General features: G+C 37.4%; 1 protein-coding gene across 1 annotated transcript in view; it reads left to right on the top strand.

Moving 5' to 3' along the window:
- Positions 1–27508, top strand: part of lekr1 (leucine, glutamate and lysine rich 1) — a 156180-nt gene that overhangs the window by 12833 nt on the left and 115839 nt on the right. The window contains exon 3 of the mRNA XM_022679792.2: positions 9563–9777. Within this exon, the coding sequence (XP_022535513.2) occupies positions 9563–9777 (215 nt within the window). The remainder of the gene's footprint in view (positions 1–9562; positions 9778–27508) is intronic.

Genomic DNA, 27508 nt, shown 5'->3' with positions numbered 1-27508 from the left:
AACACATGCACACATAGACACACACACACATATGCACACATTTGCCCACTCACTCGAAAACACAATTTAGGGAAATTAGTAGAAAAGCACGGATAAGTCCGTTGAATGCTTAATCCGTTCTTAAAAGCTTCCGTGATCAGCGGTGTCCATGATGTTGTTCTGTAGATGGTTCTGTACTAAAGAGACTGGAAATGCACCCTTACACTCACGCACACAAGAACCAGCTTTTTTGTCTCTTTCCATTCTTGACATCTGAAGTCATTTCACCCAAGAATACTAGACTTAGTAAATTTGTGTAAAAAAAGGTTTGAAAGTGATGAACATGATTTTTTTGGACATGGAAAAAAGTTGCCCATTGTTAATTTTTTACAAATTTGTGGATAAAAAGTTCAATTGTCACAGCAATTAATGAACAACAATGAGCAAACACTGTAAGGACAAAAGTATTGGGACACTTTGTAATTTATTGTTTCTCCCAAAATAAAAAAACAGCCTGCTTTTGTCCCCACAACTGTTAGTCAGACTGTAAAACTACACGTACTGAAGATTCATACTGGATTTTAGTACAAAACACTGTAAAATTTTGCAAACAGAAAATTCTAACTGGAATAATTCACAACACAACTGTTAGTCAGGCTGTAAAACTACACATACTGAAGATTCATATTGGCTTTTAGTATAAAACGCTGTAAAATTTTGCAAACTGAAATTTCATACTGTAATTAATCACACCACAACAGTTAGTCAGACTGTAAAACTACACATACTGAAGATTCATTGTCACGTGGGTTCTGTGACAAAATGATGACACAGCCAAAAGTTGCAACTCCAAGCAAGGAAGGTGTTTATTTACAGTCCGAGTGTGCCAAAAGTGAACAAATGAGCAAAACAAAAATGAACAAAAATAAAGTTGAAATTTCAAAGTGCTACAAATAATATAGGCCAATCAAACTAACAAAAGGAAAACAAACATATAACTAACATAAAGTACAAACTTCCCAGTCTGAAAAACAAACTGCACAGCTCAGAACTACAACCCAAACTGCCGTTGCAAAATGGCCGCCCAACCCCCCATTCTAAGGGCTTAAATACCAACTAGCCCCTCCCCTACAATTAACCCTAAACAGCTGCAGACCTACAAAACCCCATTAATCTCCCAATTTACAAAACAATGGCAAGATTTACAAATAGTCAAATGGTTACACATATTACATACAACACATCCGTTCACATTACAAAACCCTAGTCTCTTCACAACCCTTAATTTACTCTTAATTAACAGCAATTGGATGAGATCATGGATCATAACGAGGCAGGCACTACAAAGCCAGCTGGCTTCCAGAGTTCTGGTCCTTTGGTCACCTGGAAGTGCTGCAGGAGAGAAAAGACAAACAAACAAACAAACGAACGTGGCTCCCCCTCACCACGCTAAGATAAGTTATTAAAAACATTGAAAACCTGTGTGTGTGTGATTATTCTACTATATTGTGGTACTTTTGTTAAACTATTGCTACAAACAATGTGTGTGCACCCACAGAGTTGGTTAGCTGGAAATTAGCAGTAGCTCAACATGAAAAGTATGTATGGCATTAACTGTTAGTGTTAGTGGTGTATCGGCGCCTGGCGCCGGTATCAAAAGAGCTCCGTGTGACATTCATACTGGAGTTTTGTATCATTACTTTAAAATTGTGCGAACTGAAAATTCATACTGAAGTATATCACGGCACAACTGTTAGTTAGACGGTGAAACTACACATACTGAAGATTCATACTGGAGTACATGACTTCACAATTATTAGCTAGACTGTAAAAGTAGCTGGATTGTATTTGCAAGATTGTAAAAATGATAAAAATGAAAATTCATATTAGATTACATAACTCTGCAATTGTAGTGAGAGAGTAAAACTCTGAATACTGACAATTCATATTGGATTAGATTTTTCAGATTGTATATTACACATACTGAAGCTTCATACAGGATTAAAACTCCACAATGTTTAGCCAAACTACTTACAAAGTCGTAGCCTTTTGTAAATACTCCCTTTGTACCCTATGCCAACTTTTCTGAATGTGTTGCAGAGAGGGAATGCAGGAATTTATTTATATTAACAAATAAATGGAAGTTGAGCAGACAAAATATGAAATATCTTGGGTTTCTTCTGTCTGCAATCAAATAAAATAAGATAATCCCTTACACTCTTTGTATTCTTGTTAAATCAGACAGAAGTGCACAGTCTGACAGGCGGCTAAAGACCTGAGAGTGGGTGTAAATGTGTTGTTGTGTGTGGGGGAATTTTTGAACGGCTGAGTTCGCGTGGTAGATGGACTGGAGGTTGGGGGTTGGGGGTGTGGGTCGAGGCTGGGGCAGTAATTTTGGGAGGTATTTGGGGTTGCGTGCGTGTGACAGTGACCCAGTTTTACTGTGGGATTTGATGGAAGCAGACGTGGGGGGTGAATCAGGGGGTGGAGTGTGGGGGGGCTGATGGGGGTCGGCTCTTCTATGGATGGGCTTTGTCTATAAAGTGTTCCTTCCTGCCTGCAGTGAATAACACAATGGCGGATATGACAAAAAGGGCTCTTTTAAATTAATTATGGCCCTTTCTTGGCGAGACACACTTTCCGTCAGCAACTTGTTAACCTTTCATAATAATTTCAGAATTTATATTCAGTACTTTTGTTAAAGATATTGGGAAGATGTAAAAAAAAATTGGACATGATTTTACCATTTTTAACCTTTTTAAAGACGTAAGAATCATAAATCTGTGAAGATGCACTTTGATGTATCTTTGTCATAGTCTGTTAATGAGCAATGAAGTGGTTTGTGTATTTTCTTTCTCTCACAAAATTACTTTGAAACAATAAGTTTTCATTTCAAGTTTTGTCTGAAGCCAATGTAGAACATTTCTATAAATGGCCACAACCATTATGAGACCTTACCAACAAAATATATATTTCAGAGCAAGTGGCAGTTATTGGGGTTAAAGCACCTTGCCCAAATATAGCTCACAAATTAGGAGCAAAACTTACAGAATTACATACACAGAGAACCTATGTCTGCACGTTTATATCCACAATTATTTGATAGTTTATACTTAATTTAATATCTACAAATTAACATATCTATATTTAAAAGAATGTGGCAAGTAAAAATGTTATGGCACCATAAACAAACTTATATAAAAGTTTCAGCGCTTCACAGCAATACACCATACAGCTCTGGAAAAAAAATAAGAGATCAAAAAAAAGTTTCTTTGATTTTACCAACCTCTGAAACATAATCAAGAGAAAGATGGATAGTCACAAGCCATCAAACCAAGCTGAACTGCTTGAACTTTTTGCAACAGGAGGGGCATGAAGTTATCCAAGAGCAGTGTGTAAGACTGGTGGAGGAGAACATGCCATGATGCATGAAAACTGTGATTAAAAACCAGGGTTATTCCACCAAATATTGATTTCTGAACTCCTAAAACTTTATGAATATAAACCTGTTTGCTTTGCATTATTTAAAGTCTGAAAGCTCTGCATCTTTTTTGTTATTTTAGCCATTTCTCATTTTCTGCAAATAAATGCTCTAAATTATATATTTTTTATTTGGAATTTGGGAGAAATGTTGTCCATAGTTTATAGAATAAAACAATAAGGTTAATTTTACTCAAACATATACCTATACATAGCAAAATCAGAGAAACTGATTCAGAAACTGACGTGGTCTTTTAAATTTTTTCCAGAGCTGTATGTTTAGGACTAGTATCGTGTCCTAATATATTTTTTTTACATATTTACACAACTGTGTACTGCCTGTACATGAATGTATACTGACTGCACACTGACTGTACACTAGCTGTACACTAATTGTACACCCTGGCTGTATACAGAATGTATGCTAACTGTATATTGAATCTGCACTGAATATATACAGGCAGTATATTGACTGAGTGTGGGTTTTACTGTGTGCTTTCTAGGATTTTCTGGTGGAAAGTTTGAGAAGTTGAGCTGTCATTCTGCCAGGCAGCAGTGAGAGCCTCAGAGGACAGTGCTGTCCTTTCTGCACTCTCCACCCGTTTACAGTGTGACGGAGGCTGCGTGTGTGACTGCTTGTGCTCAAGGAGGATTTTGAGTGTGTGTGTGAGTGCTAAGCCGATGTGTCAGTGCCGGAGGCAGGGGTCCCCGCCGGGGCCCTCTCTGTCACGGGAACGCCGCCCATACTGGTAGCGGACCCACTCCCCTCAGGGTTGGCATGTGCGTGTGTGTAAGTCTGTCTGTCTGTGTGCTTGTGTGTGTGTGTGTGTGTTAGTGGTGGGTGTGTGAGAAGGGGGAGGGTTTGTTTTTAGATTTCGTGCAAATATCCACACGCCTCCTGGAGGCAAAGGATCAGGGGTTTTGCGTGCTTCTGTGTGTGTGTGTGTGTGTGTGTGTGTGGAGAGGACACAGACAGACTATTATTGAGACAGGGTCAGGCTCAGTGAGCTGCCAGAGGGTTGTGTGCAAGCCCTCTCTCTCTCTCTCTCTCTCTCTCTCTCTCTATCTCTTTCTTACCCTTATTTTCCTCTTTCCATCTCTCTTCCACCCCCAGCCCCCCAGATATATTCAGCAGGGATATTAAATTTAAATGATAAAATAAAATAAATAGAGTCACAGTTAACAGTTCTGAGACTCGTTTAGTTAGAAAGTGTGAAATATTTGAATATAAGAATATCCAAATTCAGGTTAGTACTGTGTTTATTTGATAGTCAAATAAGTAAAGTGAAGTTGTAAATGAAAAAATATATAAATATATTTTGGTATTAAAATGTATTTGGACACATAGTCACTTGTTATTTCTTTGGGGGAAAAACAGCCTGATAAAACACAAAATACACTTTTTAAATGATAATATTTCTTAAAGGAATCAAGTTATTCCTCCCCATTTGGCACCTTTCTTGCCAAACAAATGTAACCAAAAGTTTGGAGGCACCTTAAATTTAATTTCCTCAAAGCAGGCACCTCTTGCTTATATGACAGCTGTGCTGTATTAAATAACTTCCCACACTACACTCACCTAAACTTACCATGTTCACTTTGAAACCCAACTCATTCTGAACAGGCTAATCTTTTTTTTCTCCCTCCGGCCCTGTGTGGGAGAAACTTTATACCTTAACTCTAAGCTGTAAATTTCCATTTTCTCAAGTTCACAGGTTACTCATACAGCAAATTTGATAGTGTTACATCAGCACCATTAGTTTTACATTACCACTGGTTGGTAAATCAGCACTGTAAGTGTTAATTTAACCATGGCACTGTATAAATTAATATTAGGTGTTTCTGACACAGGAAATCAATTACCCATAGATAAACCCATTTTACAACTCATCTGAGTTATCAGGGTGCTGAGTGAATTGATTATTTTGACTAAAAACTAATGTACTTTCAAATTAGCACACTACCCCCTATTTGTTTGGACAAGTTTGTGATTTTGTGTTTAAAGGAGAGCAGATCAAACAAAGTAAATAGTGATGGCATGTGAAATAAATTAATAAATTAATCAATTTAATTATTGTTATGCTCAGTAATAATATTATTTTTTGTCCCAAGGTGGACTAAAGTTCAGCTTGCATTTGGGTTATGCAGCAAGATAGTGATGAGAAGCATAGGAGAAAAGACACTTCCCAATGGCGTAAAAGAAACAAAATTAAGGTAAAATCTGGATTTAGGTAAACATGCAAAGATGAGTTGAATAAAATGAACATTTTTGTTTTATTCTAAAAAGTACAGACGACATTTCTCCCAAATTCCCCACAAAAATGGTCATTTAGAGCATTTATTTGTAGAAAATAAGAAATGGCTGAAATAACAAAAAATATGCAGAGCTTTCAGACCTCATATAATGCAAAGAAAACAAGTTCATATTCATAAAGTTTTAAGAGTTCAGAAATCAATATTAGCTACATAACCCTGCTTTTTAATCATAGTTTTTGTTCATTTTGTCATGTTCTCCTCCACCAGTCTTGAACACTGCTTTTGGACAACTTTATGCCTTTACTCCTGGTGCAAAAATTCAAGCAGTTCGGCTTGGTTTGATGGCTTGTGATCATCCATTTTCCTCTTAATTATATTCCAGAGGTTTTTAATATGGTAAAATCAAAGACACATCATTTTAAGTGGTCTCTTATTTTTTTCCAGAGCTGTAAATCTAGCTATATCTAGAAGTGTTTGATTGCTGTAAACCTATTTATTACACCCTGGCTCTTTCTGTTGGGTAATGCATGAGATCTTCAGTAAATTGAGTTATTATTTAAAAGCTATGTTTCGTGTTTCCTCGTGTTCTTCTACTCATATATTACATTTCTGCTACAGATCTGAAAGCATTTAGCTTGGAACACATGCAAAAACAAAGAAAAAATTCCCATCCATGCCTCATCCAGTCCTACTTTACTCACATTTGATGGCCAAATGCCTGAGCTGTGACTGGGCCATTAATGTCTTTCCTCTTGAAGTCAGATAGAAAGCAGAGGAGCTGTTGGAAGAGCAAGTGTAACAGTCTTTACTATAAATCACTCACTGATGCCTCTGCTGATTCAGGGTGGCGTGGGGTTGCAGAGCATGACATGCTTGGTTTTTCCACTGAGTGAAGGAAGAAAGAGGGGGCTCTGCTCACTCCTCCACTGAACAGTCCATTATAACTCCACCATTAGGTTTCCCTTGATGGCGGCAGTTTATGAAATTGCGTCATAAGTTGAGAGGAAATGATCTAAGAGATAGATGTTCATACAATGGCTGTTCTGGTGAGACAGGGGCCTGAATGTGTGGTTTAGCAGTTTCCAGTCAGCCTTCTTAGTGAGAATTTATTATGTGTATTTTTTAAAAGAATTTGTGTACCATGTAAAACCACACAAATCTGGTCTGAATATCCTACCGTTGTAATCTTGGATATTTCTGCAGATATATTATAACTGTATGTATGCCCATTTTATTTAATTTTTTTCATTTTTGAGATAATGTGGGTCCGGCAGTTGTTCCTTATATTATGCCTTAATTTTATGACAAATGGAATAATGATTCAGGTGTTCCAAAAATGTTTACCTTGACTTCCATTGAAAATTACAGCCGCTTTTTTTTTCATTATGCATTACAAGGTTTTACTCACTTCATGATTAAAGAATAAAAAATATATACCCCAGTGGTTTTATGTCTTAGCAAACCTTTACCATCTCAAATATTACCGCAGTATTCAGTATCACATGACTTAGGTATTATTTTATAACCTGAAAACAGTCAAAATACTTTGTAATCTTCAGTATACCAATCACAAATGTTTAACTTCTGAGAATCAGGAGAGAGAAGCCTGTTAGCATTAGCTTAGTTAGCAGGATAGCATTCTGGTTACCACAAAACACACTCAAGTCTGACTGACCGAAACCTCACTTACAGTGCCTTGCAAAAGTATTCACCCCCTTGGATTAATTCCCTATTTTACTACATTGCAACCTGTATGTATTTTTTTTATCTGAATTGAATGTGATGCATCTGCACAAAATAGTCTACGTTTTAGAAGTGAAATGAGAGAAAAAATATATGTATATAAAGAAAATATGAAAATAAGAAACTGAAAATTGGCATGTGCATATGTATTCACCCCCTTTGTTATGAAGCCCCTAAAAAGTTCTGGTGCAACCAATTACCTTCAGAAGTCACATGCTTAGTGAAATGAAGGCCACCTGTGTGCAATCTAAGTGTCACATGATCTGTCAGTATATACACACCTTTTCTGAAAGGCCCCAGAGGCTGCAACACCATTAAGCTAACCAAACAACACCATGAAGACCAAGGAGCTCTCCAAGCAAGTGAGGGATAAAGTTGTAGAGAAGTATAAGTCAGGGTTGGGTTATAAAAAAATATCCAAATCTCTGATGATCCCCCGGAGCACCATCAAATCCATCATCATCAAATGGAAAGAACATGGTACCACAACAAACCTGGCAAGAGAGGGCCGCCCACCAAAACTCTCAGCCCGGTCAAGGAGGGCATTAATCAGAGAGGCAGCACAGAGACCAAAGGTAACCCTGAAGGAGCTGTAGAGTTCCCAAGCAGAGACTGGAGTATCTGTTCATATGACCACAATAAGCCGTACACTCCATAGAGTTGGGCTTTATGGAAGAGTGGCCAGAAAAAAACCTTTACTTACAGGCAAAAATAGGAAGGCTCGTTTCGAGTTTGCAAAAAGGCATGTGGGAGACTCCCAAACTGTATGGAGGAAGGTACTGTGGTCAGATGAGACCAAAATTGAACTTTTTGGCCACCAAGGAAAACGCTATGTCTGGCGCAAACCCAACACATCTCATCACCCCAAGAACACCATCCCCACAGTGACACATGGAGGTGGAAGCATCATGCTGTGGGGATGTTTTTCAGCAGCAGGGACTGAAAAACTGGTCCGAGTCGAGGGGAAGATGGATGGTGCTAAATACAGGGATATTCTTGAGCAAAACCTGTTTACGTCTGTCAGTGATTTGAGACTAGGGCGGAGATTTACCTTCCAACAGGACAATGACCCAAAGCATACTGCTAAAGCAACACTTGAGTGGTTCAAGAGGAAACGTGTAAACATATTGGAATGGTCTAGTCAAAGCCCAGACCTTAATCCAATTGAGAATCTGTGGTCAGACTTGAAGATTGCTGTTCACCAATGGAAACCATCTAACTTGAAGGAGCTGGAGCAGTTTTGCCATGAGGAATGGGCAAAAATTCCAGTGGCAAGATGTGGCAAGCTCATAGAGACTTATCCAAAGCGACTTGCAGCTGTAATTGCTGCAAAAGGTGGCTCTACAAAGTACTGACTTACGGGGGTGAATAGTTATGCACACTGATGTTTTCAGTTATTTTGTCCTATTTGTTGTTTGCTTCACAATAAAAAAAAAGTTAGATGTTGAAAGTTGTATGCATGGTCTGTAAATTAAATGATGCAGACCCTCAAATATTCCCTTTGAATTCCAGGTTGTGAGGTAACAAAATGTGAAAAATGTAAAGGGGGGTGAATACTTTCACAAGGCACTGTATGTGTTAAGTGTTTAGACCAGAATCACTCAAACTGGGAAACTGCTGTTAGGCGGACAGATAGAGGGATTTAAAGTTTTTCCGGATTACAGATCCCTCAAGTATCAGAGGCTCAGCAGTATCAGCTAAGTGTAGCTTTTTTGGTCATGTTCTTATGTTTAATGATAAGTAAAAACATTCTGTAATGCTGCTTCAGGTGGATATAGTGAAATTTCATAATTTAATTTAATAAATATTTTAAAAAATGGCAATGACAGATATGTCCATGAAGAATATTCTATATTGCTTAGCAGTACAAGATTTGATTATGTGCACATTGCAAATTCTTGCAATGTCTGCATTACTGAGTCTGATTTTACAATTAGGTACAAGCAGTAAAATAAGGTAAGCATAACAAATGTGTTATAGTAATAGTAGTTATAGTAATGACACATACATGCAAAGCATCTTTAGCTTACTGAACAAGTAAGTGATCCTTTGTTGTTGCATATAAATTAGCATTATTTCTGTGCAACTATGTGTGTCTTTTCAGATGGAGCAAACGGAGACTACATGCCAGTACTGTGGTGTGAGCTACCTGATCCTGCACGAGTTCCAGCGGCTGCAGAAACGGTTGAGAGAGGTGGAGAGAGAGCTTGAGAGAGAGCGAGGGAGTGTTGAGAAAGAGAGTGTGGTCCGAGAGCAGCTGGAGCGTTCCTGTGTTCAGCTGGAGGAACTGAAAGCAGCACATCAACTTCAGGAAAACAGGTAATATTCACAATAAGAACATCATACCAACTTTCTGTTACTTACCATTACTACTGACAGAACCATACAATCTGCTTTTTCCAAAAAGTCTTGTGGGAGAATGTTCAGTCATCATTCCATGATCTGAAGCAAGGGTTGGACAATAAAATATATTTGAACCAACAATTATTATCTTATTAGCAGTATACAAAACTTTCTGCAACAGTATTACTAATACAGACTCTACTACTACTGATTCCTTTGCTCTACCCATGCTCCTCATAAATGTGTTCTTTTTTGTAGAAACTGTTATGAGGTTGGACAAGCCTAACAAAACACCACGGCCTTTGTGGTCGACAGTTTGTTGAAACTGTTGCCAAGAAAATGAGAGACACTTGAATTTCTCATCCATTGCATGCCAAACTTATAAATAGGCACACAATTAACCTTTCTGGTCCACCTGTCAGTGACCTCTGGAATAGATACTGTAGCTCAACTCGTCATTGTGTGAGAGCAGGGGAGTAAGCAGTACAGTGACAGTCATTTAAATACTATGAGATGTTTCTAACACTGCCACGCCATTAAATTAGTCAAGCCCTTTTTACTCCTCCTCTGACAACACTGCCAAAACATTGTAAATGACTTTGATCTATCCAGTCACATGAATAAAACTTTCCAAAGAACTGGAGACCAGCAGTGTGGTACAAATGCTAAACCTGAAATACTTTCCATTCAGGAAGTGTGCCCATAAACAGGTTCCAGGTGGTTGTGTGTGATGGTGTGTGCCTTTACAGGCCATCATTAGGCTTACATTCTATACAGATAGACCCAAGCCATCTAATATATGACTCAATGTTTGACCTGTTAAAAATTTGTGCTATTTTTTTGTAGTCCAAAAGCCAGGGGCTGACCTGGCTTTACATTACATTACAATACATTACATTACATAACATACACTATAGAATTTTATAACTAGAAATGTGTCAAAAATGAAGCCGTACTGTTAGACACTTTAAGATGTGTTTGCAGGAAGAATGGGACTATATAATATCTGAGACACTTAATTGTTTTGTATCCTTGGTGCCAAAAGCTATGTTCACATTATAATTCACATTGCTCAAATCCAATTTTTTTTGTTTAGATCGGATTAGACTATCTTGACGGTTCCGATTCACAAATAAAAGTGAGCTGTATTTGTGTGTAATGTGAACAAATCTGTCCCTGATTCTGTCTATGGATCGGATACATATTTGATTTAAGAGCACATTTGAAAGTGACCTAAATCTGATTTGAAACACAGCCTAGTAAAAATATCTGATCTGAGCCACACTGAGCAAAAAATCAGATTTGAGTCACTTCAGCCTGGTAATGTGAACATAACCAAAACGAAGAAATAGCAACATTACAAAGTGGTACATATTTTATTTTACATACTTTTACATACCAACTTGCAGAAATGCAGAAATTAAGGTACACTTCTGTACCAAAAGCCATGATATAGCCGTATGTAAATTGATCGTGCAGTCTCAACCTCAGGGAATGGCTTGGGAACGGAAAGTTGTATAAGTGTGAATGGTGCTTAATACTGGTCGTTGAACCAAGAGTACATCGTAGAATTGCTTTGGGTACATCGTAGAGTACATCGTAGAATGATTGTGACCGACGACAAAACTGTAATAAAAAAGACTTTCTTTTTAAGTCAAAAAGGTGCTGGATGTTAATTTGCACAGATTTCTCTCCTGAAAACAGTTTATTTGGGTGAGTAAAGCGTTACAGTTTATTTACAGTAAGCTAAGAATCCCGGATTTCTCCAGCACTAAGGCTAACCATTAGTGGACAATGCTAATGCTCCTCCAGCAGTGCCAGCTGAGGTTAGGAGTAGGCTCCGATAATACTCACCTGTGTACAGCGAAAGAGCTAGCGCGGTTAGTGGGTAATGCTAATGCTGCTCCAGCAGTGCTTGCCAGGATTAGAAGCAGGCTACAGGCCGATAATTCTCACCTCTGTACAGCGAAAGAGCTAGCGCGGTTAGCGGGTAATGCTAATGCTGCTCCAGCAGTGCTAGTTAGGTTTAGCAGCAGGCTACAGGCCGATAGTACCCACCTCTGAACGGCGGTAATGCTAACGCTACTCCAGCCCTGGGGCTTTACTGCTCCCTAATTACTGATTGGTAAAATTCATACATAAGGCACACTGGATTACAAGGCGCTTTGATGATTTTTGGGAAATTTAATTGATTTTAAGTGCACCGTATAGTGTAAAAAATACGGTAAATTTGGAGGCAAAGTGTTGGATGACCACCAGCTCACTTTTTTTCTTTACTTTTCATCTTCCGGACTCCCAACATATTAGATGGAGCACCATCAGTCCAGAGAACACAGTTCTACTGCTCCATACCTCAATGCTGGAGGCTTTACACCTCTCTAGCCCACTCCTGCCATTAGGCCTATAGGTTATTGTTTGTTTATCTGATCCAGAGAGTCCTATTCTTTTAAAAGTACTTTTCCACAAGCACTAGATGATAACTAGATGTTTGTGCCCAGAAACATTTAAACATAGAGTATAGCTATCCTGAAGTATCTGTCAGGTCAACACTCCAGCCTGGTAAAGGCTTTATCTCGGCTTCTGTTGTTCGTCTCTAATGGACACAGTTATGGGCAATTTCTATGATGGTTCTGAGTGCGTGACTGTCACCAAGAACCTCAGACACTTATCTATGCTGCCCACACACAAACACACACTCTCACACTCAGAGAAAACACACACACTTTGTTTCCCTGGTCTGTCTTGTCTCTGCTCACACTTCCACCTCCCACTGGAGTGACCACGTGTCAGCTCTCTTAGCGGCGGCTGTAAAACGGCGTGTTCCCTCCTCCCACTGCAGCGTGGACCACGATCTAAATGCAGCCTCCAACCCACTCCCCTCGGCCCGAGCTGCGGACGCCCACTCCCAGCTCTGCTCCCGTTACTGAACCAAAGTGGAGCGTTTTACTCAGCTTCCACTCAGCAACACGAGCCAGTCTGTGTGGGAGCTGCTCAAACGTACAGATCAATGAAGCGGTGCTTGTGTGGGTGCAAGCATTTGTGGATGTGTATGATGATCGCAGGTGGGGAGACAGAGGGCTGGACAGCAATTCTGAATATGTATATATACCCTTTCAATGAAAAAAAAAACATATATAAGCTATAAACAGAAAATAACTGATTTCATTGTAAACACATTTCCAATATACAGCTCTGAAAAAATAGGAGACCAAATTGAAAACCTCTGGAATATATTTAATAGGAATATGGATGATCACAAGCCATCAAACCAAGCTGAACTACTTATATTTTCGCACCAGGAGTGGCATAAAGTTATTCAAAAGCAGTGTGTAAGACTGATGAAGGAGAACATGCCAAGATCTATGAAAACTGTGAATAAAAAACAGGGTTATTCCACCAAATATTAATTTCTGAACTTTTAAAACTTTATAAATATGAACTTGTTTTCTTTGTATTATTTGAGGTCTGAAATGTCTGCATCTTTTTATTATATCAGGCATTTCTCATTTTATGTAAATAAATGCTTTTATTTGGAATTTGGGAGAATGGTTGTCCGTAGTTTAGAGAGTTAAACAACACTGTTCATTTTACTCAAACATAAACCTATAAATCAAGGGCGTAGGAGCGGGCTTGATATTGGGGGGGACACATTTGCCAATATGAACCCAAGGCCTCCCAATAGTTTCCTAGAACAACATTTGTGGAAATTACTTTTAATTAAAAGTAAATTATTATTATAAGGTGATTTTACAACCTAAACATGTTACTCCACATTACAGCTACTGTTGTTAGAAAAATTATGCAAGCAATGTCTGAATTATGTACATATGACAAAAAAATTCAGTTATCACCTAATATTTTAAATAATATAACAGATTATTATTATTGTTATTATTATTATTATTATTATTATTATTATTATTATTATTATTATTATTACACTGTAAAAAATGTCCGTGAAAATTACAGTGAAAAACTGTGAAATGGCAACAGAAATAAACCGTAAAGCAAGAAGAAGCTTATTGTTGTAGAATAAACATTGAATTACCATAGATTAAAAAACTGTGAAAAATGTTAATTTTAATTGTTTTAACATGTGAAATATATGGTGAAGAGCTGAAATGGTGACAGCATTGGACAGTCATATTAAAAATAGCACATTACTGTATTATTCACGGTGTACAAACCTTAAATAAAAAACATGCCGTCAATTATATTTTTTACCATTTTAAGATGTGAAATATACACTGTAAAAAAAAATCTTGTCAAATTTACGGTGAAAAACTGGCAGCTGTGGTTGCCATTTTTTCACCGTAAAAAATACAGTGATCTTGTAAATGGCTTCACGGTAAGGTATATTATCACTTGTAAAAACAACAGTTTGAAAATGCTGCCAGTATTTCACAGTAAAATAAACAGTTGCAAATGTATAAGATATTACAGTTTAATTCTTGTCAACAGTAAATTTCATATTGATAAACCGTTTTGTTTACAGTATATTCTTGTGAAAAAAGTATATTACATTGTGAAAAGCAGGGCCTGAATGGGATGTAACGCAGCTGTCTATGGGGCGGGGCTATGTTAATTAGATGTTTAGTTCAGAGACATCACCATGATGTAGTTTCATAGCGGTTTTATCCACCTGCCTGGGTTTTACATTATGTGTATATAAGTGATTTCACTCTCCAAGCACATCTCTGTGCTGTAAGTGGGCAGTTAATGAAGCGCTTTTGAAAAAGATAATGCTGTTTAAAACTGTATGTTGTTTACAGCGTGACTCAAAGTTATTGGACAACCACAAAAATTTGCCATAAAATTGGACAATAAATGCTGTGGAATCATAGGCGTAGGAACCGGGGGGAATATTAGAAACAGGTGGATTTGTCCCCCCCAAAAATGATATCAGTTCGCTCAGGTCAGCTGTATATTTACATTTTCTCCTGCACACTTATTTTTTTCTACTGAGAGCTCTTCTTAAGATGGTGTCCTTTTATGTAAAAGAATGTAACTTTACGTTTCATAGAGATTTTTATAAACGTCAGGATATGTGGTCTTACTGTGAAATACAAATGAACAGAAGTCACGTTACAGCAGTGTTTCTCAACCCAGTTCTTATATATTCTACTGCATATTAAAACTGTTCTGCATATTCTAGAGCTTCCTCTGGTGGATATACATGATTAATTTAGGCTCCATAGGGGGCTAAAGGATTTTAACAGGTAAACTCAGTAAATGACTGTTTATTAGCTGATCAGGTGGAAAACACTAGTTTAGGGCAGTGATCGGGGTTAAGTAACTGCTTTAAACTACCAACTTAAAGTACTGTACGAAATTCTGGCGATCATCTACATCCAGCTTCTAGATAACTAGTTAGTTAAATCAATTTTCGTTCATTATAGCTCACAGTAAGTCCTGTAATCCTAAATGAATAAACAGTTTGAAAATTAAAGTGATTAGCTGATCAGGTACAGGGAAACATTACATATATATTTTATTTTTTTCCTTTAACCCTGACTCCCAATCTAGTTAATTCCAAAGATAAGCTTACACACTAACACAGCTGCAGTTTATTAATCACAGTGGGTTTAAACTGTGTGCTGATTCAGAGACGTGTATTTTTAACCAGCTATCAGAAACATATCATCACAGTTGAAGTGGTTAGCCTATCGTTACCTTTCTTTTAGAAAAATCTCCGTATATCCATATCTGTTTTAAAATCAGCTGAAGCTGCTGCGTCCCGATCCCGCTGCTAAATCTCACAGCGAGGGGGCGGGGCTTCCCCAACAGCAAACTGCCTCTGCTCCGCGCGCCGCAAAACCAGCAAGCTGATTGGCTGTTTCTACTGAGAGGCGTGACTTAATACCTGAACCGGCTCCGTGATTGGTCCGGTCTGTCTCCTCATTAATAGTACAGCTGACCTGAGTGAACTGATATCATTTTTGGGGGGGACAAATCCACCTGTTTCTAATATTGGGTGGGACATGTCCCACCCATCCCCCCCGGTTCCTACGCCTATGCTATAAATAACAAACTGAAACTGAAGTGGTCTCTTAGTTTTTCCAGAGCTGTATATATATATACAGATTTCTTTTGTTTTGCAATTTTGTCATAATAACATTTTTCAGACTTAAATAGACATCACTTAAATAGAACCTGTCTGACAACATAAAGTCTCAAAAAGCAACACATTATGCCCTAATCTGAATAAATAAAAAAACAGATGACAACAAAAGTAATTGACATCTATCAGTCTGAAAAAAAGGTTACAACCAAGGTGAGAAATATTATTCAAAAATGAAGAAAACATTGAACACTGGTGAACAAAATTATTCCAAAAGGGCATGGACAACTCATCCAGGAGGTAACAAAAGAATCCAGAACAACATCTAAAGAACTGCAGGTCTTGCCTCAGATAATGTCAGTGTTATTGATACAATAATGAGACAGAAACTGGTTGACAATGGTTTCCTTTGGGTAAATAATCTTTGGACTGATGTGACTAAGGTGGAATTTTTTGGAATGTGTGTGTCCAGTTACATATGGCGTAAAATTACCACATCATTTCAGAAGAAGAACATCATATACTGAATGTAAAACATGGTGGTGGTAGTGTGATAGTCTGGGGCTGCTTTGCTGCTTCAGGGTCTGGACAACTTGCTGTAATAGATGGAACCAGGAATTCTGCTGTTTACCAGACAATCTTAAAGGAGAATGTCAGGCATCTGTTTGTGAGCTCAAGCTCAGGCGTACTTGGGTTCTGCAGCAGGACAATGATCCAGAGCACACAAACAAGTCCACCTCTGACTGGCATATATAAAAAAAACTAAATGATGGTTTTAGAGTGGCCTATTAAAAGTCTGATTGAGAAGCTGTGGCATGATCTTCGAAAATTCTCCAATTTGGCTGAATTTATACAATTCTGCAAATATAAGTGGGATAAAATTCCTCCGCAGAGATGTGAAAGATTCATTGCTAGTTAACAGTAAAGCTTGATTTCAGTTGTTGTCGCCAAAGGAGGCACAACCAAGTTATTAATTTTAGGGCGCAAACACTTTTTCACACAGGGTTAAATTGGTTTGATGTTTTTGGTAGATCAAGCTACCAGCCTCGGCTTGTACCAGACTTGAGGCACCAAGCTCGTATTACCTGACAGCTAATGTTAATAGCATGTGCGTTAAATGTGAGTTAAGCTATCCCTTTAAGAAGCCATCTGATTGGATGGAGGATGGTGAGGGCTAAGCAGTGTAGTGTGCGTTAACCGTCTTCGCAGTGCCGATACCTCATAAGATCACGTAGCCGTAGAGTGTGTGCTTGAATGTGTATTCCACAGATAGCCTCCTCTCTGTCAGTCTACAGGCATTTTACAGCTATTCACGGCTGCCGGCAATTACCGTGTGAGTCAGAGTGTGAGAGGTGCGCATGCATGCATGCGTCTGCGCTGGTGTGACGCCACAGCACTGCGTAATTATACCTGCGCAGCAATCAGCGATCGGCTGTCAAATATAAACCTCTCAACACCAACACCTCCCATAGCCTGCGTCAGCCGAGGCAGGAATGCCGAGCACGCAAGACTGAAGAATCTGCCACCATGGGTGTGTGTGTGTGTGTGTGTGTGTATATCAGTGTAATTGTGAATCTATCTGTACGTCTCCACTGTGGCTAACAGTCACACCACATGTGATCACTAAAAGCAACCTAAGCAGTAATCATGATACTGAATAGGTATCATGCTCAGTACCAGGACTGTCTCTATAAGCTGAAGTAACTGAGTAACATACTGTTATAGTGATGCTCAACAGAAATTAAGCATATTATTTTTGAAATAATAATCATGAATCTCTTTAAAAAAAAACAGCTAGAATATGGACATATCGATATTTTATCTACTTTCAAACATTATTAATATACAGCTCTGGAAAAAAAGACTACTTAAAAAGTTTCTTTGATTTCCAAGAGCATATAATCAAGAGGAAGATGGATGACCACAAGCCATCAAACCAAGTTGAACTGCTTGATTTTTTGCAACATTAGTGGCATAAAGTTATCCAAAAGCAGTGTGTAAGACTGGTGGAGGAGAACATGCCAACATGTATGAAACCTGTGGTTAAAAAACAGGGTTTTTCCACTAAATAATAATTTCTGAACTCTTAACACTTGTTCATGAATATGAACTTGTCTTCTTTGCATTGTTTGAGGTCTGAAAGCTCTGCATCTTTTTTTGTTATTTCAGCAGTTTCTCATTTTCTGCAGGTAAATGCTCTAAATTACAATATTTTTATTAGGAATTTGAAAAAAAATGTTGCCTGTTGTTTACAGAATAAAACAACTACAATTCTAAAAACAGTGGCAAACTTAATTAATATTGATGAGTAAAATATATTTAAAGACATTTATACAGTTAAAGAAAATGCACATTCATACATCTATGATTTAACTTACCAGTTTCTCCACAAGAATGTATAAACTAGCAGTACATGAATATGAGTGCAATATATCTGTGATGAACCAGCGCATGTTTGCAGCTACAAAGCTAAAAAAAAAAAAATAATAAAAAAAATAACATTGACATAAAAGAGTATTCCTCATTAAATATATGTATTAAATAAAAAAAAATACATTGATTTCTGTATATAATTTAGAATTTTACGGAAACACTTTTTTTGGGTCATTGTCATGTTGCATGGTCTTCCTCCGCTTAAGCTCCAGTTTTTAGACTGACATTCTCACATTTACCTTAAGCACCCTGTGGTACAGTAAAGACTATATATTTAGAATGGATTCTATGTTGGAAAGCTTGCCAGGCCCTGCTGTAGCAAAGCTACAAACAGATTGTATCCTTTTCCACTTCCATGCTTTGCAGTTAGTAAAAGGTTGACTTTCTAATGTCTTCTTTTCAATGCATGAAACCTGAGTGCAACTTAAAATTGTTGTAACGCCAGGTAGTGAGGAGTGACGCGAGCCGAGTTAAAAGTACAAACTGGTTTATTAGCAGGAAGGCTAACAGATACTGCTAACAGAATAGCCAGGCAAACAATGATCTCACCAATAACAGAAGACGTAGTCAAAAATACAGTCCGAGTTCGAAACCGAGAAACAGTCCAACCATACATCAAATCCAAAAAGGGCAAAACAAAAGACATTAACTGATAATCCGAAAACAGGGTCGTAACGAGAAGGCAAAAACAGTACACAGGAAAACGCTTAGTATGCAACATGAGTCGACAATACCTTGCGATGTTTGTTTACAAACGGCCGCCGTAAATACAGGAAGCTAGAGGGGAATGAACCAGAACTAACTCAAAACACAGGCGAGTCAGAGCGTCGGAGCGTAATGTGATTGGGTGAAGGTGAGCGGGTGTTGTTGATGTCATTGTTCATGGGATTTTGGGAAATGGAGTTTGGTAGTGTGAAAGGAGAACACGGCGGCGTGACAATTGTTGGCTAGAGTTTTGTGAAATTATTAAGTTTTACTAAATGTATTAATTTAGTATTTTAACCATTTACTCAATAATTTGCAATATGATAAGAATTGTATCATTAGAGATTTGTCTGAAGAGGTAGTGATGTACAATTATACCATAGATCTAAATACTCTGATATTTAAATATTTGAATTTATCAGACTGCTCTGTAAGTCCTGCAGGAGCAGTGAAATATAATGTGAGTTTTATATGTGAGTATATGCATAGTGTAGGCATTAGACTTTGTTGAACTGTAGAATAAGTGGAGGGAAGTGTACTTTAAATAGTCATGACCAAACACATTCTTCATCACCAGTTATAAAAACAACAACGCACGCCTAGGTTTTACTGTCGGCTCGCTCGGGGGTTTCGATTTGACTCAGATATTCTGGCGACCTGCTGGTGAACTTTTTGTCGTGTATCAGAACGAGAGAGGCATGTCGAGAATCAGACAGGAAAAGAAAGAGAGAGAGAGAGACACGAAATGAATTTGTACGAAACTGATGCAGGAAGCTCAGAGATAATCAGAGAGCCTTACACGGTGCTTTAGTTAAAGTGTGAGAAAGTGTGAGAGATGAAAGGATGATAAAACAGTGGCAAGCTGATCATGTGCCTAAATGCTGATGAACTGCTAGATATGAGTGTTATTTATTCTTTTGATACTCTAATTTAAGATGGGCTTCAGAGATGAGGTTCACTCTACATATATTTGAATGCTAATTTTTGAAGAGTTAGAAAGTTTAGTTGCTAACTCAAATTTACAGGTGCAAATTTAAGCTACAAACTTATGCATAGAACACGTTGGAAATTTAGTTACTGCTTCAAGCATTCAGAAAAACTTTAGCTATTAACTTAAATGTATAGGTATAAAGTTTAACTACTAACTCAAATGTACAGGTAAAAAGTTTAGCTACTAACTCTAATGTGAAGGTAGAAGGTGTATGCATAGGTAATGTATAGGAAAGAAACGTTTGCCTTCTGACTTAATTGTACGAGTAAAAAGTTTAACTACTAACTCAAATGTACAGATAAAAAGTTTAGCTACCAACTGAAAACTAAAGGTAGAACGTGCATGCCGTAGTTAGAAAAAATTATAAACGTTCAGCTGCTAACTCAAATGCAGAGGTAGACTATTTTATTTAGCTACTTAATCACATGTACAGGTAAAAACCCTAGCTACTAACTTAAATGTACAGGTAGAAAGTATAGCTAATAACTCAAATGTACAGGTAGAAAGTAAAACTATTAAGTCAAATGTACAGGTAAAAAATTTAGCTACTCACCCAAATCTAAAGGTAGAATGTGCATGCATAGGTAATGCATATGGAAAATACATTTAGCTGTTAGCTACTAACTTACGTACAGCTAGAAAGTATAGCTAATAACTCAAATGTTCAGGTCAAAAGTATAAATAATAACTCAAATGTATAGGCTGAAAGTATAAATAATAACTCAAATGTACAGGTAAAAAAAAATTAGTACAAACTCAAATGTAAAGGTCGAAAGTATAGCTATTAACGCAAATGTACAAGTAAAAAAATTATCTACAAACTCAAATGTACAGGTCAAAAGTATAGCTAATAACTCAAATGTACAGGTCAAAAGTATAGCTTATAACTCAAATGTACAGGTGGAAAGTATAGCTAACAACTCAAATGTACAGTTTGAAAGTATAGCTACTAATTTAAATGAACAGGTCGAAAGTATAGCTATTAACTCAAATGTACAGGTCGAAAGTATAGCTAATAACTCAAATGTACAGGTCAAAAGTATAGCTAATAACTCAAACGTACAGGTCAAAAGTATAGCCAGTAACTCAAATGTACAGGTCAAAAAATTAACTACAAACTCAAATTTACAGATCGAAAGTATAGCTAATAACTCAAATGTACAGGTCGAAAGTATAGCTAATAACTCATTTGTACAGTTTGGAAGTATAGCTAATAACTCAAATGTAAAGTTTAAAAGTATAGCTAATAACTCAAATATACAGGTTGAAAGTATAGCTTATAACTCAAATTTACAGGTCGAAAGTATAGCTATTAACTCAAATGTACAGATCAAAAGTATAGCTATTAACTCAAATGTACAGGTCGAAAGTATAGCTAATAACTCAAATGTACAGGTCAAAAGTATAGCTAATAACTTAAATGTACAGGTAAAAAAATTTACCATAAACTCAAAATTACAGGTAGAAAGTTTACCAGTTAACTCAAAAGTATGTGAATAAAATACCGTAAATAGTTGGATATGTGCACGTATGTGTGTGTGTGTGTGTGTGTGTGTGTGTGTGAGACAGTGATGTAGATGCCAGTGTAGACGCACTGGTGGTTTCTCACTTCCGTATCGGCCATCTATAAGACGTGGGAAACTTTGAGTTTGACTGTGCCATGCACGCAAAGTGTGCCAACGCTGTCTGTGTGTATGTGAGAGAGGAACCAGTCATAATGGAGGCAGCCTAGCTGCTTCTTCCTCTCAGCTGCTCTGCTGAGTGTGAGATCAAACTATAGGTGTTATTTATGACATATAACCTATGTAGATATATATGCTCGAGAGTGTTTGATTTCACTGTTTTTGCCTGTGTGTGTGTAAATGTATGCACGCACATGCAAGAGAGTGTGTGAGAGAATGTGTGTCAGATGTGGTGTGTCTGAGTGAGGAACGCAGTCACACACATACACACACACACACACACAATCCGTTTGTGGTTTATAAAGGAAGTGGAAGTGGGCAGAACGTGGGCGCTCTGTTGTTCTCCACACGATTTACACGAACATCCACTTGCTCATTCTCACACACACACACACACACGCACACGCTCAAACACACACACTGGACAGTGCTAATGTTCTCTTTGAGGAAGTTATAAAGGGAGTGCAGAGACAATCGCAGTGTCTCTCACACACACACACACACACACACACACACACACACACACACCATACAGTTAATAAATAGCCAGTGAGTGTGCAGATTTAACTGACTGTCACGAGAATCTTTAAAAATACACAATGTGGTCAGTATTGGGACACCCTCTTATTCATTGTTTCTTCTAAAATCTGTTGTATTAAAAACAAAAAAAGTTTTTTTAACTATCTCAGGCCTGTTTTTAAAAGAGCTGGATTGTCTGAATTGAATGTAATTACATTAAATTACATTAAATCGAACCAGAATCAAATCAAATCAAAGTGAACTGAATTTGATGAAAAATGAAACTGTCATAGTTTTTTCCTTTATTGTAAAGCACTAAACAGAATAAAATATAGTAGAGTATAATAAAATAAAATATTTAGCTAACTCAGTTGTACAGGTAGAAAATATAGTTATTAAATCAAAAGTATCAGTAAAAGGTTTACTAACTCAAATGTAGAAATAAAAAGTTTAGTTACCAACACAAATGAACAGTTAAAAAGCCTAGGTAATAACTCAAATGTTAAGGTAGAATGTGTATGAATTGGAAAAAAGAAAATTAAGCTGTTGACTCTAACTCAAATGTAGAGGTAGATTATTTAGCTACAAACTCAAATGTACAGGTAAAAAGTTTAGCTACTAACTCAAATGTACAGGTAAAAAGTTTAGCTACTAACTCAATTCTAAAGGTAGAATGTGCATGCATAGTTAATGCATAGGGGAAAAAATAGCTGCTAACTCAAATGTAGAGGCAGACTTTTTAGCTACTATCGCACATGTACAGGTAAAAACCTAGCTAATAGAGTATAATAAAATAGAATATTTAGCTAACTCAATTGTACAGGTAGAAAATATAGTTATTAAATCAAAAGTATCGGTAAAAGGTTTCGCTACTTAAATTTTAAGGTAAAATGTGTATGTATTGAAAAAAAATTAGCTGTAGACTCTAACTCAAATGTAGAGGTAGATTATTTAGCTACAAACTCAAATGTACAGGTAAAAAGGTTTCGCTACTAACTCAAATATACAGATAAAAATTTTAGTTACAACACAAATGAACAGGTAGAAAGTTTAGCTACTAACTCAGTTCTAAAGGTAGAACTTGAATGTAGAGGTAGACTTTTTAGCTACTATCGCACATGTACAGGAAAAAAACCTACCTATTAACTTAAATGTAAAGGTAGAAAGTAAAACTATTAACTCAAATGTACAGGTAGAAATTATAACTATTAACTCAAATGTACAGGTAAAAAAAGCTACTAAATCAATTCTAATGGTAGAATGTGCATGCATATGTAATGCATAGGGGGAAAAATTTGTTTTGCTGCTACCCTGCTAAGCTACTCACCCAAATGTACAGGTAAAAAGCTTAGCTACTAACTCAAATGTAAAGGAAGAAAGTTCACCAGCTAACTCAAATGTACAGGTAAAAAGTGGTGCTATTAACTCAAATGTACAGGTTAGCTACTAACTTAATATGTACTTTTCAATACCTGAAACATTTGAGCTCATTTGAATTGAACTGAATTGTATTGAATCATATCAAAGTGAACAGAACTGAAAGTATCTGTCTTGGTCACAAAACAATGCCTTTTATGGAAAGCACTAAACAAAACGGAGTAGAATCTAATAGAATTTATTTAATTAAAGATCTTTACCCCTTGGTAAAGTGGGCTACAGTCAGTCAAAGCAGCTGTGGTTGCTACCCCTCCGTAAAGCTTTGAGTCTCTGCCCCACCTCATGTTGTGTGTGAACTCCATGTGGAAGTGATGTACAGACTTTAATCAAGTAAATCAAGTGAGTCCTCTCTCTGCAGCTGTGCTTCAGCTGAATTGCTTCTGACCGCTTTGGTTAACTGAGCATGTGTGTGTGCAGAGCTGCACCGTGCCAGAGCTGTGGTCTTACCAAAATGAATGGAGAGAGCCCCCCAGCTGTGGCTGGACCCCTGAATCAAAGTAAAAGAGCTGAAGTTGGTTTCCTCGCTGTTTAATTCTCTGTAAATGTGTTCATGTGAAGCTGACTGCAGCACCCTGCGTGTGTTTGAGTAGCGTATATGTGTGTGTGAGTTGGGGTATGTTTGTGAGGTTGTGTAGGGGCGTGTGTGTGTGTGGTGGGTTTTTCTGTGGTCGTCTGGAGCAGCGGGTGTTCGAAGCATTTGCATGCTCTGCACGCCTTGAGGTCACACAGTGGCCACATGATGACCTGCTCTGTGTTTATGTGGGTGTGTGTGTGTGTGTGTGTGTGTGTGTGCGTGTGGCCCTTGGCCCACCTTCTGGGCTTAAATGAAACCCTCCATCAGTTTGATGTCGCCTCTCAGGATATATAAGAAGGGTCGATTGCCCCCCATTGTGAACCCAAGGCTTCCTCACGAAGGTCTTAAGGCCCTCTGCCAGGATCAAGTTAATGCAGACGGTCAGAGGGTCAACTGAGGGATAATGAGACTTGGCTGATGTATGGAAGCTTAGATGACAGGATTGCAATGTCTCTGCAGCGTGACAGCTGCCCATACTCCTGTCAGTGACCTGTAACCTTTAGCCGGATGTTTCCTCTACTTTAGCACGCGAGGATTTGGTCGTAGAAAGATAAGAAAGATTTTAAAAATCTGTTTTGACAGTTTTGATGGATTTTTTTAGATTTATTAGATTGTCGGGTACTTAAGATTCTGTAAGGTTTGATTCCTTACCTATATAGAGAAAGAATAACCCTAATTTATTCTGCTACATTTGTTGCAAAACAGAATATACCCAAATTTGCTGCAAAACCACCTTAATGCAGTTATGTCTCAAGACAGAAGACAAAGTCAGATTAGACACTCTGTATTGCCATAAGAGAGCAAAAACTGCTTCCCCGCTTCCGTTAGGTAGTGTACCCCTTGGTGAGAGATCGTTAATTGCTAAGCAAGCCTCTACAGTGCACTCAAAGGTGTTTTGCCCAATTTACAGACTTTCAAAGGGGAGCAATTTTGTACTGAGACAAGCAGAATTGTCAGGATCTAGTCTGTCAGCCCCTTCCACCTTCATTTGCAGTTTTGTCATTAATGAGAATCCTGAATTGCTGCAGACTGGAACCATATCATCTAATGCTATCCTTACACTAGATGACTTCAAAAAGACTGTGAAAAGACTAAAGTCTGACACCCTCTCACATCTAAAGACAACTCACAGACTTTTTGGTCACAGACTAAGAATTTACAAAAATTGGGGATCTTGCAGAGGGACTCTTTTTTAACACTGCAACTAGATTCTTTCTAAGATTATTTTTATTATTTTTGTATTATTATTATTATACAGAGAAGACACATCAAAAAGACACTCTTACTCACTCCACCAGTTTCTCCTCCTTTTGTACACTCCAGAAGAGCTGTGGCTTTCCGAGCCAGGTTTTCCGAGACTTCGCCGGAGTCTCATCCATGTCCAGTTTTGCAAACGTTCCCGCGCTTGCCTTGGGGCTTCCCATAGCTCTCCTATTGATTGTTGACATTGTCAACATCAGTATTTGCGCAAGCCAAGTCTTAAAATTTACGAGATTATTAAATGATTAAATCCTAACCACCTTAGACTGAACGATTCTTACGAAGACTCTTACGATTTTATCCCAACACTGGACATTTGTCTGCAACAGTCAAATCGCTTGAAATCTTTAGGAGTAAGGTTTGCATTAAGCAACAAATCCAGGTTCTGTTTGGAGTCTGACTATGGTTAGGTTTGAGTGTGAAGACTTTGTGGTGCTGTGAGAGACACACTGCCACAACTGCTGGTGTGATGATCTGCAGAACCATTGCATACAACAGTCAGTCACCTCTAGTTGTGATATAATGAAACCTCAGTGGTATCAGGTCAGTGGTATCACAGATTTTGTCTCTCATAGTCCCAACTTGCATTCTTTCAGTAGGATAATGCTCACCCACAAACTGCAAGAGTTTCACAGGAATATCTTAACCATATAGAAATTTTCTTGACCTGCCTGGTTGCCAGATTCATCACCAATCAGGCATTAGTGAGACCAGGGTGTGTGTTTCCTAAAAGCTTCGTAACGTTAAGAACTTTGTTAACTCATACTTAAATTTGATTGTTTTTGCGAAACCAACCCCAGTTCAGCAATCTATGGGTGTGTGGGCCCAGTTGCAACATGAACTAAAGCTGTCTTTCAAATATACCTATCCTTTCACTGTAATATCATAATCATGTACTGTACATATATGAGGTAAATAAAAAATAGAGTCAGCAGGAATAGTTTTCTCAGCATTTTAAGGGAGTTCCTGGGGGTGCGGCACAATACGTTTTATTCCAACATCTCATTCTTGATGTGTGATATGTGTTATAGTGATTTGTGAAATCACTATGACACACAGCCTCTCATATACAGCATACTATGCTTTAATTATGCTTGCACCATCTCATTTCCCTCCACCCATAAGAAATCAGCAGTTACACCCAGTTACAACACAGTACTCAGATCAGGTCTTCAGCACATCTGATTTCTCTGGGTTTGAAAGCATGCATGTATTATTAATAAAATAAGCTCTGACCTTAATCTGACCCACCTGATCCTGGTGCTGAAGAACATCTAGAACACCTGAATGTTAGAGGCAGATGTGTGGAATCTGAACCATTAGAGATATTTAATGTTTAGAAATGCAACTAATAGAACTTAAAAATGACACTCTTTATTTTTGATTGTAGTATATAAAAATATAAAAAAAGTGATTATAGTATAATTAAAATCACAAAAAATTTAAGATTTCTTTTTTGTATATCAGGCATTGTAACAGTATTTAATGCCAAAAACTACTGTAAAACTGCAGTTTGTAACCAGGTGTGTGACATATCATATAGTATGCATACAATATCACAAGGAATAATTAAAGCAATAAAAAAACTCTAAAATCTATTTCGTATTTGTTTTGCTATTTACTGCTATTTATTGCTATTTATTGCTATTTATTTATAAACTGTTTGTGTGACTGTTTATGTGCACTAAATAGTCTGCATTTCAGATTTATGGTATTTTTTGTGGGATTATTTATATTTTGTTACAATTTATATTTTGTCACATTATTATTGTTATTATTTTATAAATAATCAGGGTATTGGTAAGTTACTGTTCACATATTTTTTTCTACTAAATGTAAGAAACTTCATAAGCTTATCTTAAAAAATCTTAATAAAATAAATAGAACTTGAAAGTAAAAAAATATTATTACTTATTGCCAAGGTTATTGTGGTATTTTTTTTGTCTGAGGCATTGGTTATTAAATATGTATGTTGTAAGCTATGTAATCGTGTTTTGGTTACTGTTTTGGTTGTTCTGAGAGTATTTTGTATCAGAGATCAGATT

Source organism: Astyanax mexicanus, chromosome 9, assembly GCF_023375975.1.
Source record: "Astyanax mexicanus isolate ESR-SI-001 chromosome 9, AstMex3_surface, whole genome shotgun sequence".
Classification (NCBI taxonomy): domain Eukaryota; kingdom Metazoa; phylum Chordata; class Actinopteri; order Characiformes; family Acestrorhamphidae; genus Astyanax; species Astyanax mexicanus.
The sequence above is the reverse complement of the archived record's forward strand: the minus strand, read 5'-3'. Positions and strand labels throughout refer to the sequence as shown.